The sequence below is a fragment of the Equus przewalskii genome, chromosome 4, assembly GCF_037783145.1.
Source record: "Equus przewalskii isolate Varuska chromosome 4, EquPr2, whole genome shotgun sequence".
Lineage (NCBI taxonomy): Eukaryota > Metazoa > Chordata > Mammalia > Perissodactyla > Equidae > Equus > Equus przewalskii.
The window spans coordinates 85090728-85105827 of NC_091834.1; the positions used below are offsets into that span (position 1 = coordinate 85090728).

The 15100-nt window shown below is 38.4% G+C and overlaps 1 protein-coding gene across 1 annotated transcript in view; it reads right to left on the reverse strand.

Annotated features, from left to right (window-relative positions):
• COPG2 (COPI coat complex subunit gamma 2) overlaps positions 1-15100 on the reverse strand; it is a 120825-nt gene that overhangs the window by 92405 nt on the left and 13320 nt on the right. The window contains exon 5 of the mRNA XM_008512905.2: positions 5346-5425. Within this exon, the coding sequence (XP_008511127.1) occupies positions 5346-5425 (80 nt within the window). The remainder of the gene's footprint in view (positions 1-5345; positions 5426-15100) is intronic.

Here is a 15100-nt window from a genome sequence, read left to right on the forward strand (position 1 = left end):
AAAGCTGCCTGCTAGATAACAGTTTATACAACCCATTTATTTCTTCCTAAATCACAGTCTATGAACTGTTCATTTGATTTCCTGTGACCAGGGGTATAACCTATCACATACTGATACCCCCGACCCCCAATGCTCCTCCCTCATGTTAATGATGGATCATTCCTTATGACTCAATTCCAGAATTCTAAGCAATCTTCAGATGCATACTTTCACCGGGTGAGTCTCATCAGACAGGGGTAGAAGAGTATGACCATATTGTCAATATACTTGACTATCCGTAAGCCACTAACTAAATCTTATCACGTTGTTTCTTTTTTAAAACTGAGTTGTAATTTATATAGAATAAAAATGCACAGCTTATGTGTTCAGTTAGATAAGTTTTGGTGGATTGTGATCACCCATGTAACCTCCACTCAAAATAAAATACAGAACACTTCCATCAACCTCAGGAATGTCCCTCATGCCTACTTCCAGTCAATTTCTTCCTACCTACCAGACTTATGGTTTTTATCACCACAGCGGAATTCCGGCTGGTCTTAAGAATTTATATAACTAGAATCACCCAGCATGTATTCTTTTGTGTCTCTTTTCTTTTGTTCCAACATAATGTTTTAGAAATGTACCTGTGTTCTTGCTTGAATCAGCAATTTTTTCCTTTTTATTGTTGAGTAGTAGTCACTATATTAATACACCACAATTTCTTACTCCATTCTCCTGCTGATGAACGTTTGGGTTGTTTCTAGTTTAGAGCCATCATAAATTTCATCATAGCTGCTATGAAATTCTTGTACAGTCTTTTTTGTGGTCATATATTTTCATTTTTTCTAGAGTAAATACCTAGTAATGGAATTTCTCATCACAGGGTAGCTATATGTTTAACTTTATAAGAAACTGTCACGCTTTTTCTAAGGCCATTATACCATTCTGAATTCTCACCTACAATGTATGAGAGTTTCAACTGCTCTATATACTTGGTATTGGACCCAGCTTTTTGATTTTGGTATTGTCAGGCTTTGTTATTTTAACCATTATAGTGGTTATGGAATGTTACCTCATTGAGGTTTTACTTTGCATTTCCCTGATGACTAATAACATGGAGAACATTTCCATGTGCTTATTGGCCATTCATATATATTTTCGTGAAGTGTCTGCCTTCAGGGTCTCAATCACCATGGTTTCTTACCAAGCTAACATAATTGTGTACATATGTAGAACGGTCATCTACTAGCTTAGTTTTATACTCCTGCTGTAACAAATGACAATTAGTGGTTTAAAACAACAAAAATGTGTTATCTTACAGTTCTTTGGGTTAGAAGTCCAGCATGGGTCTCACTGAGCTAAAATCATTGTGTCAGCAGGGCTACATCCAACTCATAGGCAAAATACATTCACCGCATCCCCAAGTCCCCTAAATCTCAACACACTACAGCATCAACTCACAGTCCAAAATCTCATCTAAACCTCACCCCACTCGAAAGTCCCAATCTTATCCTCAAAATCATCTCAATGAGGTATGCGTGAGACTCTGGGTGTAACCTATCCTGAGGCAAAATTCCTCTCCACCTGCAGACCTGTGAAACTAGAAAACAAATTCTCTGCTCTCAAATACACGGGAGGGACTGCCATAGGATAAGTTACAGATACTCCTGTTCAAAAAGGGAGAAAATGGAAGGAAAAAGAGTCACCGGTCCCAAGCAATTCTGAAATCCAGCCAGGCAAACCGGAAAAGGCAGAATTCTCTCTAGCTCCCAGCTCCACCCTGCAGGCCTGCGCCTCTGCCCTCAGGACCATCCTTCCTTTTCATAAAGGGCAGTATGTGTTTAAAGCTGAGTAGTCTTATCAGCATGCTTCCCGCCTGTAGAATTTGGGGGCTCTCACAGCCTTCTTTCACTCTCTGTGTCCCTTTCAGTCCAAGCCAGCAGTGTTTCTGCTGCTATAAGATTCTCAGGAGCCTTGTGGGACTCCCGTATACTATACGTACAGAGACTCGCGCATTAGACAAGAGGCTCCACCACAGAGCTTGCCTAGATAATCTCAGCTCTATTTTGAGCTTCTGCTTAGATGCTGAAGGAATCTATGAGTCACATCCTTGATCTCTTCAGGGTGTTTTGTGTGAGTGAATACTCTGACCTTTTAATCTCTCCGAGGTTTTAGCAAAAGGCTCTAGAGCAACTCCTGTGACGTGTTCTCTAGAGCATGAATCTCTTGATTTTAGCTTCCTTTGCCATTTTGGTAGGCTGAGAATTTCCAAAACCAAGAACTTCTGTTTTAGGGGTTTTTTTTGAGGTATACTTGGCATATAACATATTAGTCTCAGGTGTACAACATAATGATTTGATATTTGTAAAGAACTCCTGGTTCTTATTTAACGGGTCTCTCTTCAATTTATTTCTCTACTCTCAACTTTTACTATAAGTGGCAAAAAGAAACCAGGCTGCACCTCAACACTCTGCTTGCAAATCTCAGTTAAATATCCAAGTTCGTTGCCTACAAGTTCCGCTTTCCACACAGCTGATGGACACAATGCTACCAAGCTCCCTGCCACTCTATAACCAAGATCCCCTTTCCTCCGGTTTCTAACATCTTCCTCATTTTCTGCTGAGCCCTCACCAGCAGGGCATTTAACGTCCATATTTCTACCAGGAGTCTGTTCACAATGATTTGAGTATTCTCTAAGGTGACAAATGTTTCCTCCTTCCTGGTCCTCACTTCCTTCTGAGTCCAGCAGAGTCATTAACATCCATAGTTCTACTAACAGTCTGTTCGAGGCAATGTAGACTTTTTCTATTATGCTCCTCAAAATTCTTCCAGCATTTGCTCATTGCCCAATTCCAAAGCCACTTCCACGTTTTTAGGTATTTGTTACAGCAGCATCCCACTTCCAGGTACCAAAATCTCTATTAGTTTTATTTTTTTCCCCAGCTTTGAGATATAATCGACACATAACATTCTGTAAGTTTAAGGTGTACATGTTGATTTGATACATTTATCTATTAGTTTTCTATTGCTGCCGTAACAAATTACCAAAAACTTAGAGGCTCAAGACATCATCCACTTCTTTATCTTATAGGTGTGTAAGTTAGAAGCCCAACACAGGACTCACCGGGCTAAAATCAAGGTGTCAGCAGGGCTGCATTCCTTTCTGGAGGCTGTAGGGATGAATCCACTTCTTTGCCTTTCCAATTTCTAGAGCCCACCCACATTCCTTGGCTCAAAGCCCCCTTCCTCTATCTCCAAATCCAGCAACACTGCATCTCTCTGACCCTGCTTCCATCACGGCATCTCTTTACTGACAATTTTCTTCTGCCTCCCTCTTCTACTTTTAAGAACCCCTGTCCTTATATTGGGCCGACCTGGTTAATCCAAGATACTGTCCCTATCTGCTGATTAGCAACTTTAATTCCCTTTGCTGTGTAATGTAACACAGTCACAGGTCCTGGGAATTAGGACAGGGATATCTTTGGGGGCCATTATTCTGCCTCCTACATGTACTAATCACAAAATGAACTCGAAGCAAACCATTACTCAAGGTGGCATAACGGGACTCAGAGGGAAGTATTAACAGCTAAACAAACAAAAAGCCCTCAATCAATAATTGACTACTCTATTTTTAATTTTTCCAATATTTAGAGAATCTATCAATCTAAGTGAAGATTTTCTGTTTCTTACTTCTGGTAGACACTGCTAGCTGACTAATCCAATACCCATTCTCAACCCCTTCTTCCGAGCCTGCCCCTTAGACTATAAAAGCTAAGTATTCACTTTCCTGGCCTCCCAAGGATAGTCATATAACACAGCTGTGCCAAATGAAATCAAAAAATTACCTTGGGAAAAGCTATTGCATCCCTGATAAAAGAGGCAGATGGTGGCGGCTCTCTCTGGCCCCTTCCCAGGACCCCTCCCCCCTTGAATGGTGCACGGCCAGTAATTCAGGCATCTACTATGCAATAATGTGAGAATGTCTAAAAGAATTCTCGAGACACCAGCTCTGACACTGTTGAACTACTGAACTAAGACCAGCTACGCTGTGCCTAACTTCAGTCACTATTTACATCTGGCTTTCTGTCATTTTCAGCTGTAAGTTCTACTAATTGAAACCACATTCCACACAACTGCTGACTAAACGTAAGCACCATCCCCCAAAATTCATTTTGTTGTACAAAAGCCAGATTCACTTAAATGAGTTATAATTAATAACTAAGAAGGCAATTATTTTTTAAATAACATTTGTTGTATATTTTAGAACTCTATACATACTCATTCTAGGATACTTGGAAATTATCCCAAAAGCTTAAAGAAAATAAACAGCCACAATGCCAAACACCCAGAGACAACCCACTGGTAATAGATCAGTGTACTGCCATCCATATATTTTTATATACATACACAAACCATTTTTAAAAGTGGGACTATATAGAATACAGACTTGAAATAAAATCTCACTCGGCACTTTACTGAGGACTTTCCCATATCATTATCAATGTGTCAAAAATATTTTCAAAGAATTAAAATACTTCATAATATGATTATAACACAGCTAATTAAATAATTTTTAACAATGGCAGACATTTAAGTTGTTTTATTCTTTTTGGTAGTGTAAACAGTGTTGCAACAAATATCACGGCATCTAAGTCTTTCTGCGCTCTCTCTGATTATTTTCTGAGGATTGTTCCAGAGAGGGAACATAGACGTGGTATGACTGGGTCAAAAGGATAAACCCTTTCAAACATTCAACAAACGCTGCCAAACCGTTTTCCAGGAAAAATAAATCAAGTTATTATTCCACCTCTTGTACACAAGAATATCTCCCTTACAAGTCCCCCTTACAAGTACCAACTGCCTTTTTCCTTTTTCACCAATTTGATGGGTAAAAATACTAACTCATTCTTAAATTTGTAATTTACATTTTTTGGTTACTAGTGAGAATGACTATTTAAAGATATTTAGATCCTTTGTATTGGTTATTTTATGAATTATCACTTGGAATTTTTTTGAAGTATAAGGGTCCCCTACATATTACAGATGCTGGCCTTTTGATGTACTTGTAAATATTTTATTTCAGTCTATCATTTACTTTTTAATTTGTTCATATATTTTCACAAACATTTATAAATGTAAGCAAATCTATTAGCATTATCCTTTGTGACTTCTTTCTTTGCTTTATCAGACAAGGATGGTTTTCACATGATGACAACCACATTTTAGAAAAGAATGTTTTAAGATAACATAGTCTTAAATTCCTATTGGCCTTCTTACAGTCAAAAAATAAAATTAATAGAAAGAGAACAATAAATATTTCACAAAATACACAAGTATCCCATCCTAGGTTTTGACTATTCACATACCTGCTTGTGACAATTATCACATCCTCAGAGATGGTAGCCATTTCTTTGATGGTAAGGTAGCACATTCTTCTCAATGTTTGCTGAAAAATTGTTTATAAAAGACAACAGGTTATTCATAAGGAAATGGTTTTTTAAACTATTTGAATTAAGGACCCCAAGTAGATATATTTAGAAAGTTATTCTTAAAAAGATTCTCATCTACCTAAAAAATTCTTTTAAAAATATCTGGATGAAAAAATATTCAGAATACTACTATTCCCTAAACACAAGTGTTGATGCACTGACACAATGGAAAACATCTAGAAGAAAACTCAAAATTCAGTTAATTACATGGGTCTTTATTCAGAGAGACCCAAAACTGGACTCTGACAGTGTGAGTCCAAAGACACAGGTTTTCAAAGTGTTAAAGACTGGTCTGGAAAACATATTTTTAAAATTCTTTAAAAATATGTATGGAGAGATTTGCAGACTCTGCAGTTTCCTCAGTTCAGCATTTACAGATATTTTCCTTAAAGTATTCATGGTTGCATAATCAACTTCCATTTTCAATTACCAAAGATTTCTAGATGGATACCTAGACCCAAAACAATGTTAAGCTAACAATAATAAAGTTTTGTCTACCCTTCCTCCTCACCTGGATCTCTGATTTATTCATACACTAAGGGCATTGGTTCCTCTAACCTGTCTAGCCTCATTCTCTACCAAGGAACTTCAAATTTCTTATAAGTAGTGAAGCTCAAATACATCAGACCCAGCTCCATTCATAGTCCAAACTATAGAAAGAATCCAGTGGAGACTAGTGAGCTCATTAAGGAAAGGGAACAAGGGAGGGAGGGTTATCATGGTGATTAAACACAGAAAAAATCACTCCCAGAAAGAAAAAGCCAGAATGGGGCAGATGACACCCATATAAAGCTACTATGAGAAGAAAACACAGAATAAGAATCAAAAGTTCAGAGCTGAAGAAAATTTGTTCCCCACAAATAAAAATCTACCATGAAGCAGAATAAAACCAGAAATACAAAAAAATTAGCTACAACACAAAAAATGGGGGCTCAACATTGTTATTCATCAGGGAAATATGACTTAAGACCACATTTCAGGGTAGAGGTGACGTCAGCAACATGGCGGCATGAGCTCACCCAGGACTCTCTCCCCTCCAAATTACAACCAAAAAGAGCAACTGCTTTCCAACCAGAAAAAAAAAATCCTAATAACAGAAATCGTCAGAGACCCACAGCAGCCTAACGATGGAAGGTGGAGAGGCTGGAGCCGCCCTCGGAGGAGCTGGAACAGCATAGGAGAGCTCTTCGCTCTCTCCCTTAGAGACTGGGATCACTGCCATGGGTGCAGGAAGGAGCAGGGGAGGGTCCACGCATCCGGGGATCATCCTGGACTCCCACCGTCTGTGCAGCGAAACCCTCTAACAGGGGAAAGCTTTTGCGTGGGGGAACCCCAGCAAGCCAGGGCCCCGGGAGACTGGAGAGTGAGAGCTGATCCAATCCAGGTCCGCATGAGTGAAAGTGCCCCTCCTCCCTCAACCCACTGCGCGCCACCATCGCGGCTGAAGGCTGAGGGCTCAGAACACAAGGCTCTCGACCTCCATCTAGTGGTGACAGGTTGTAACTGCAACCAAATAATAGCATCATGCGCAAAAACCACTCCTCTACCATCCAGCAATTTATAAAAGCTCCAGTCCAAAAGGAAAACAATAAAAATAGAGAAGTAGGTCCTGAGGGCTTGGAAATGGGTAAACTAAGTGAAGATGAGTTCAAAATAGCTATCATCAAAATATTCAATGAGGTAAAGGGAAATATAGAGAAACAAGTCAACGAGTTCTGGAGTTACTTCACAAAAGAGATTGAAATTATAAAGAAGAATCAATTAGAAATACTAGAGGTGAAAAACACAATGGATCAGATAAAACAGAATACGGATTCCCTGAATGCCTGTGTAGACACCATAGAGGAGCAAATTAGCATAATCAAAGATAGACAGGCTGAATGGCTCCAGACAGATGAAGAAAGAGAACTAAGAATTTAAAAAACTGAAGAAAATCTCAGAGAAATAGCTGACTCAATGAGAAAATGCAACTTAAGAATCATCAGAATTCCAGAGGGCGTGGAAAAGGAAAATGGAGCAGAAAGTGTGCTCAACAAAATAATAGAAGAGAACTTCCCAAATCTAGGGATTGAGAGAGAAATGTGTGTGGAGGAAGCTTTCAGATCTCCTAGATTTGTTAATGTAAAAAGACCTACTGCAAGGCATATGGTAGCAAAAATGGCAAAAACGAATGACAAAGAGAGAATACTCAGGGCAGCAAAGCAAAAGAAAATAACCTACAAAGGAACCCCCATGAGACTTTCAGCGGATTTCTCTACAGAAGCCTTACAAGCTAGGAGAGATTGGAGTGACATATTCAAAACTTTAAAGGATAAAAATCTTCAGCCAAGAATACTCTATCGAGCAAAAATATCCTTCAGATATGAGGGAGAAATTCAATCTTTTCCAGACAAACAAAAGCTAAGGGACTTTGTAGTCACAAGACCTCCACTACAAGAAATCCTCAAGAAGGCTCTCATACCTGAAAAAAGAAAAAAAGGGAGTAAGGGGTCACAAAACACAGAGTAGGGAGACAGAATTGGAATAGGATAGCAAATATTCAACTATAGCATTAGGATAAAGGGAAGGAAATCACCAAAGCAAAGACAATCTTATCACTCTAACCACAAACTCACAACATAAGTTGGAATAAGAGATGAAAATAATAATTTAGGAGGCAGGAGGAAAGGGACTGAAACAGTCTAGGCTAAGGAAATAAGAGACCACCAGAAAATGGACTATGTTATACACAAGATTCTGAGTACAAACTTCAGGGTAGCCACTAAACTAAAAAACAGAACAGAGACAAAAAATATAAATAAGGAAAAGTCTAAGAAACCCAGCATAAGAAATTGCAGAAGTCAATGGGTAGGCTAAAACACAGGACGAGAAACAAAGGAATCACAGGAAAACCAGAAAACGAGCAAGAGAATGACAGCATTAAGCCCTCATGCATCAATAATCACCCTCAATGTAAATGGACTGAACTCTCCAATAAAAAAACACAGAGTGGCAAAATGGATTAAAGAACAAGATCCAACAATTTCTTGCCTCCAGCACACACACCTCAGCTCCAAAGACAAACACAGGCTCAGAGTGAAGGGGTGGAAGACAATACTCCAAGCTAATAGCAAACAAAAGAAAGCAGGTGTTGCAATACTTATATCAGACAAAACAGACTTCAAGATAAAGCAAGTAAAGAGAAACATAGAGGGCCAAGATATAATGATCACAGGGACACTTCATCAAGAAGAAATAACACTTATAAATATCTATGCATCCAACACAGGAGCACCAAAGTTCATAAAGCAACTATTAACAAACCTAAAAGAAGATATTAAAAGTAACACAATAATAGTAAGGGACCTCAACACCCCACTCACATCAATGGACAGATTATCCAGAGAGAAAATCAACAAAGAAACACTGGAGCTAAATGAAAAGCTAAAACAGTTGGACTTAATAGACATATATAGAACACTCCATCCAAAAACAGCAGAATACACATTCTTCTCAAGCACGCATGGAACATTCTCAAGGATAGACCATATGTTGGGAAACAAGGCAAGCCTCTACAAATTTTAAAAAATTGAAATAATAACAAGCATCTTCTCCAATCATAATGCTATAAAGCTAGAAATTAATTACAAGAAAAAAGCTGAGAAAGGCACAAGGATGTGGAGACTAAACAACTGAACAAGCAATGGATCATTGAAGAAATTAAAGAAGAAATCAAAAAATACCTGGAGACAAATGAAAATGATAACATACCATACCAACTCATATGGAATGCAGCAAAAGCTGTATCAAGAGGAAAATTCATCGCAATTCAGGCACATCTTAACAAACAAGAAAAATCCCAAATCAGCAATCTTAAACCACACCTAACTGAATTAGAGAAAGAACAACAAACAAAGCCCAAAGTCAGCATAAGGAGAGAAATAATAAAAATCAGAGCAGAAATAAATGCTACTGAAACAAAAAAGGCAGTAGAAAGGATCAATGAAACAAAGAGCTGGTTCTTTGAGAAGATAAATAAAATTGACAAACCCCAGCCAGACTTACAAAATAAAAGAGAAAGCTCAAATAAACAAAATCAGAAATGAAAGAGGAGAAATAACAACAGACTCCACAGAAATACAACGGATTATAAGAGAATACTACGAAAAACTATATGACAGGAAAATGGATAACCTAGAGGAAATGGATAAATTATTGGACTTCTACAATATCCCAAAGCTCACTCAAGAAGAAGCAGACAATTTGAACAGACCAATCACAAGGAAAGAGATTGAAACATCAATCAAAAGCATCCCAAAGAATAAAACCCCAGGACCAGATGGTTTCTTGGGGAATTCTACCAAACTTTCAGAGAGGATTTAATACCTATCCTTTTCAAGCTATTCCAAAAAATTAGGGAGGATGGAACACTTCCTAACACATTCTACGAGGCCAACATCACACTGATACCAAAGCCTGACGAGGACAGCATGAAAAAGGAGAACTACAGGCCAATATCGCTGATGAACATAGATGCAAAAATTCTAAACAAAATTTTGGCAACCCGAATACAGCAATTCATCAAAAGGATCATATATCACGATCAAGTGGGATTCATACCAGGGACACAGGGATGGTTCAACATCTGCAAATCAATCAATGTGATACACCACATCAACAAACTGAGGAATAAAAACCATATAATCATCTCAATAGATGCAGAGAAAGCATTCAACAAGATCCAACAGCCATTTATGATAAAATCTCTGAACAAAATGGGCACGGAAGGGAACTACCTCAACATAATAAAGGCCATATATGACAAACCCACAGCCAACATTATTACTCAATGGGCAAAAACTGAGCGCCATCCCCCTGAAAACAGGAACGAAACAAGGATGCCCTCTATGACCACTCTTATTTAACATAGTACTGGAGGTTTTGGCCAGAGCAATTAGGCAAGAAAACGGAATCCAAATAGGGAGCGAAGAAGTGAAACTCTCGCTGTTTGCAGATGACATAATCTTATATATAGAAAACCCCAAAGAATCCACTCGAAAACTTTTAGAAGTAATCAACAACTACAGCAAAGTTGCAGGGTATAAAATCAATTTACATAAATCAGTAGCATTTTTATACTCTAATAACGAACTAACAGAAAAAGAACTCAAGAACACAATACCATTCACAATCGCAACAAAAAGAATACAATACCTCGGGGTGAATTTAACTAAGGAAGTGAAAGACCTATACAATGAAAATTATAAGGCTTTTCTGAAAGAAATGGATGACGACATAAAGAGATGAAAAGACATTCCATGTACATGGATTGGAAGAATAAACATAGTTAAAATGTCCATTCTACCTAAAGCAATCTATAGATTCAACACCATCCCAATCAGAATCTCAGTGACATTCTTTACAGAAATAGATCAAAGAATCCTAAAATTCATATGAGGCAACAAAAGACCCCAAATTGCTAAAGCAATCCTGAGAAAGAGGAACAGAGCTGGAGGCATCACAATCCCTGACTTCAAAACATACTACAAAGCTACAGTAACCAAAACAGCATGGTACTGGTACAAAAACAGGTGCACAGATCAATGGAACAGAATTGTAAGCCCAGAAATAAAACCACCCATCTATGGACAGCTAATCTTTGACAAAGGAGCTGAGGGCATACAATGGAGAAAAGAAAGTCTTTTCAACAAACGGTGCTGGGAAAACTGGAAAGCTACATGTAAAAGAATGAAAATTGACCATTCTTTTTCACCATTCACCAAAATAAACTCAAAATGGATCAAAGACCTAAAGCTGAGACCTGAAACCACAAGGCTTCTAGAAGAAAATGTCGGCAGTACACTCTTTAACATCAGTATTAAAAGGATCTTTTCAGACACCATGTATTCTCAGAGAAGGGAAACAATAGAAAGAATAAACAAATGGGACTTCATCAGACTAAAGAGCTTCTTCAAGGCAAGGGAAAACAGGGTTGAAACAAAAAAACAACCCACTAACTGGGAAAAAATATTTGCAAGTAATACATCCAACAAAGGCTTAATATCCATGACATATAAAGAACTCAACAACAAAAAATTAAACAACCCAATCAAAAAATTGGCAGGAGACATGAACAGACACTTCTACAAAGAAGATATACGGATGGCCAATAGGCACATGAAAAGATGCTCATCATCGCTGATCATCAGGGAAAGGCAAATCAAAACTACACTAAGATATCACCTTACGCCCATTAGAATGACAAAAATAACTAAAACAAATAGTAACAAATGTTGGAGAGGTTGTGGAGAAAAAGGAACCCTCATATACCGCTGGTGGGAATGCAAACTGGTGAAGCCACTATGGAAAACAGTATGGAGATTCCTCAAAAATTAAAAATAGAACTACCATACGATGCAGCTATCCCACTACTGGGTAGCTATCCAAAGAGCTTGAAGTCAGCAATTCCAAAAGTCCCATGCACCCCAACATTCACTGCAGCATTATTTACAACAGCCAAGACGTGAAAGCAACCAAAGTGCCCATCAACAGATGATTGGATAAAAAAGATGCGGTATATATATATACAAGGGAATACTACGTAGCTATAAAAAAGAACAAAACTGTCCCATTTGCAACAACATGGATGGACCTTGAGGGAATTATATTAAGTGAAATAAGCCAGACAGAGAAGGACAATCTCTGTATGACTCCACTCATATGAGGAATTTAAACATGTGGACAAAGAGAACAGATTAGTGGCTACCAGGGGAAAGACAGGGTGGGGGGTGGGCACAAAGGGTGAAAGGTTGCACCTACAACACAAGTGACAGACAATAATGTACAAGTGAAATTTCACAAGATTGTAACCTATCGTTAACTCAATAAAATTTTTTTTTTAAAAAAGACCACATTTCAGATACCACCTCCCACCCACCAAAATGGCTAAAATTAAAGAGTGACAACACAAAGTGTTGGCAAAGATGTGCTTGTAACCACTAAAACATACGGCCTAAATAAATACACAAAGATGCTGAATAAAATAGGAACAAAAAATTTAAATAGATAGCCAAGGGCAAAATGAAGGGAAGTTCATAAATGGAAAAATAAACAACTCATAGCCACAGAAGAATAAACCCAGGATCTTACTGGCATAGGATAAAGTATCTAAAGTCTAGTAAGAGCAAGATTCTAAATGGTATATTGTTCAAGCACAGGGAAAATTATTCTAGCTAATAACTCAGAAACATAGCAAGGAATGAAGAAGACAGTGTGGTATTGGTGAAAGAACAGACAAATATATCAATGCAACAGAAGACACAACCCAGAAATAGACCACATAAATAAAGTCAACTGATCTTTGACAAAGCAGCAAAGGCATACAATGTGGCGAAGACAGTCTCTTCAATAAATGGTGCTGGGACAAATGGACATCCACATGCAAAAAAATGAACCTAGACAGACCTTACACCCTTCACAAAAATTAACTCAAAGTGGATCACAGACCTAAATGTAAAATACAAAACTGTAAAACTCCTTGAAGACAATACAGAAGATAACCTAGATGACCTTAGGCATGTGATGACTTTTCAGATACAACACCAAAGGCACGATCATAAAAGAAATAATGGGTAAGCTAGCCTTTATTAAAATTAAAAACTTCTGCTCTGCAAAAGACAATGTCAAGAGGCTGAGAAGACAAGCCATAGACAGGCAGAAAATATTTGCAGAACACATATCTGAGAAAGGACTTTACTCAAAATATACAAAAGACTCTTAAAAGTCAAAAATAAGAAAAACAACTTGATTAAAAAATGGGCCAAATATCTTAACAGACACCTCACTTCAGAAGATAAACAGATGGCAAACAAGTATATGAAAAGATGCTCCACATCATAATGTCATCAGGGAAAGGCAAATTAAAACAATGAGATACCACTACACTCCTAATAGAATGGCCAAAATCTGGAAGTGACAACACCAAATGTTGATGGGGATGTGGAACAACAGAGACTCTCACTCGCTGTTGGTGGGAATGAAAACAGTACAGCCCCTTTGGTAGGTGGTTTGGCAGTTTCTTACAAAACTAAACATACTCTTACTATTTGATCCAGCAATCATGCTCCTGGGATCAGTGTTCCACTTTTGAGGGTTGCTTTTAAGCTTTTTTAAGCTTTAGTCTAAGGCTAATATATTCCCACTACTGAATGATACCTTTCTGAGAACTATACCAGACGACAAGGCCTTTCCACTCTCACTGGTGGGAATATGAACTATTCTCAGCCCTGTGTTCTGGTGATTCTTTCTTTGGCCTTGGGTAGTTCCCTTTTACGCATGCACAGATCAGTTCTTATCCCAAGATTCAAGGGGAGCCCCTCAGCAGATCACTGGAACTATCTCCTTCCTTTCTTCCCTCTCTCCTTCTCCCCTCACCTCTTTCCTCACTTGTACTCTGCCCTACAAATTAGGGCTCTCTTGGCTTCCCCAAACCCCATCTGTGCTCTCAACTCAGAGGGAAAGCTATGCTCTTTTTCCGCATGCCCCCCCTGACATAAGGCCTGTAATCTGCCTCTGGTCAACGAGCTGGTGCAATCCTAGGGCTCATCTTGTTTTTTTTTTTTCTTCAGATCACAGTCCTGGAAGGCCTGTTAATCTAATCTCTAAAAACTACCATGTAATATATTTTGTTTGATTTTCTAGGTATCTATGGTAGCAGGGTAAATCTAGCCCCTTTATTCCATCAAGGCTGGAAACAACAGAAATGTGTTATTAATATCAAAACATATGGTGAATTATCTAGTTATTCTCCTATTATTAATTTCCGACATTAATCCATTGTATTTAGAGAACCCAGTCCATAAGATTTGAAATTTGTTGAGTCTTCCTTTATGGCCCAGTATATAGTCAATTTTGTAAATGTTCTTTGCGTTCATTTACATTTAATGTAGATAATGATACATTTGGGTCTATATCTACATATTATATGATTTATATTTGTCTTGCTTTTTTTTTTTGCAGGGAAAAATTCATCCTGAGCTAACATCTGCTGTCAATCTTCCTCTTTGTCTTTTCCTTCCCAAAGCCCCAGTACATAGTTGTATTTCCTAGTTGTAAGTCATTCTAATTCTTCTATGTGAGCCACAACCACAGCATGGCTACTGACAGATGAGTGGTGTGGTTCTGCGACCAGGAAGAGAACCCAGGCTGCTGAAGCGGAGTGCGCCGAACTTTAACCACTAGGCCATCAGGGGTGGCTCTCCTGCTTTTTGATCTATGCTTCCTTCTTTTCTTTTTTTTTTTTTCCTTCTTCTGGCTTTTTTTTTTTTTTTTTTTTGGAAGATTAGCCCTGAGCTAACATCTGCTGCCAATCTTCCTCTTTTTGCTGAGGAAGACTGGCCCTAAGCTAACATCCACGCCCACCTTCCTCCACTTTATATGTGGGACGCCTACCACAGCATGGCTTGCCAAGCGGTGCCATGTCCACACCCAGGATCCCACCCAGTGAACCCCAGGCTGCCGAAGAAGAATATATGAACTTAACCGCTGTACCACTAGGCCGGCCCTTGCCTTGATTTTTCAGCATTCTGGTTTTTTTGCACAATGTTTGGAAGAGAAAAACAATTAATAGAGAAAAATCACCAGAATAAACATCT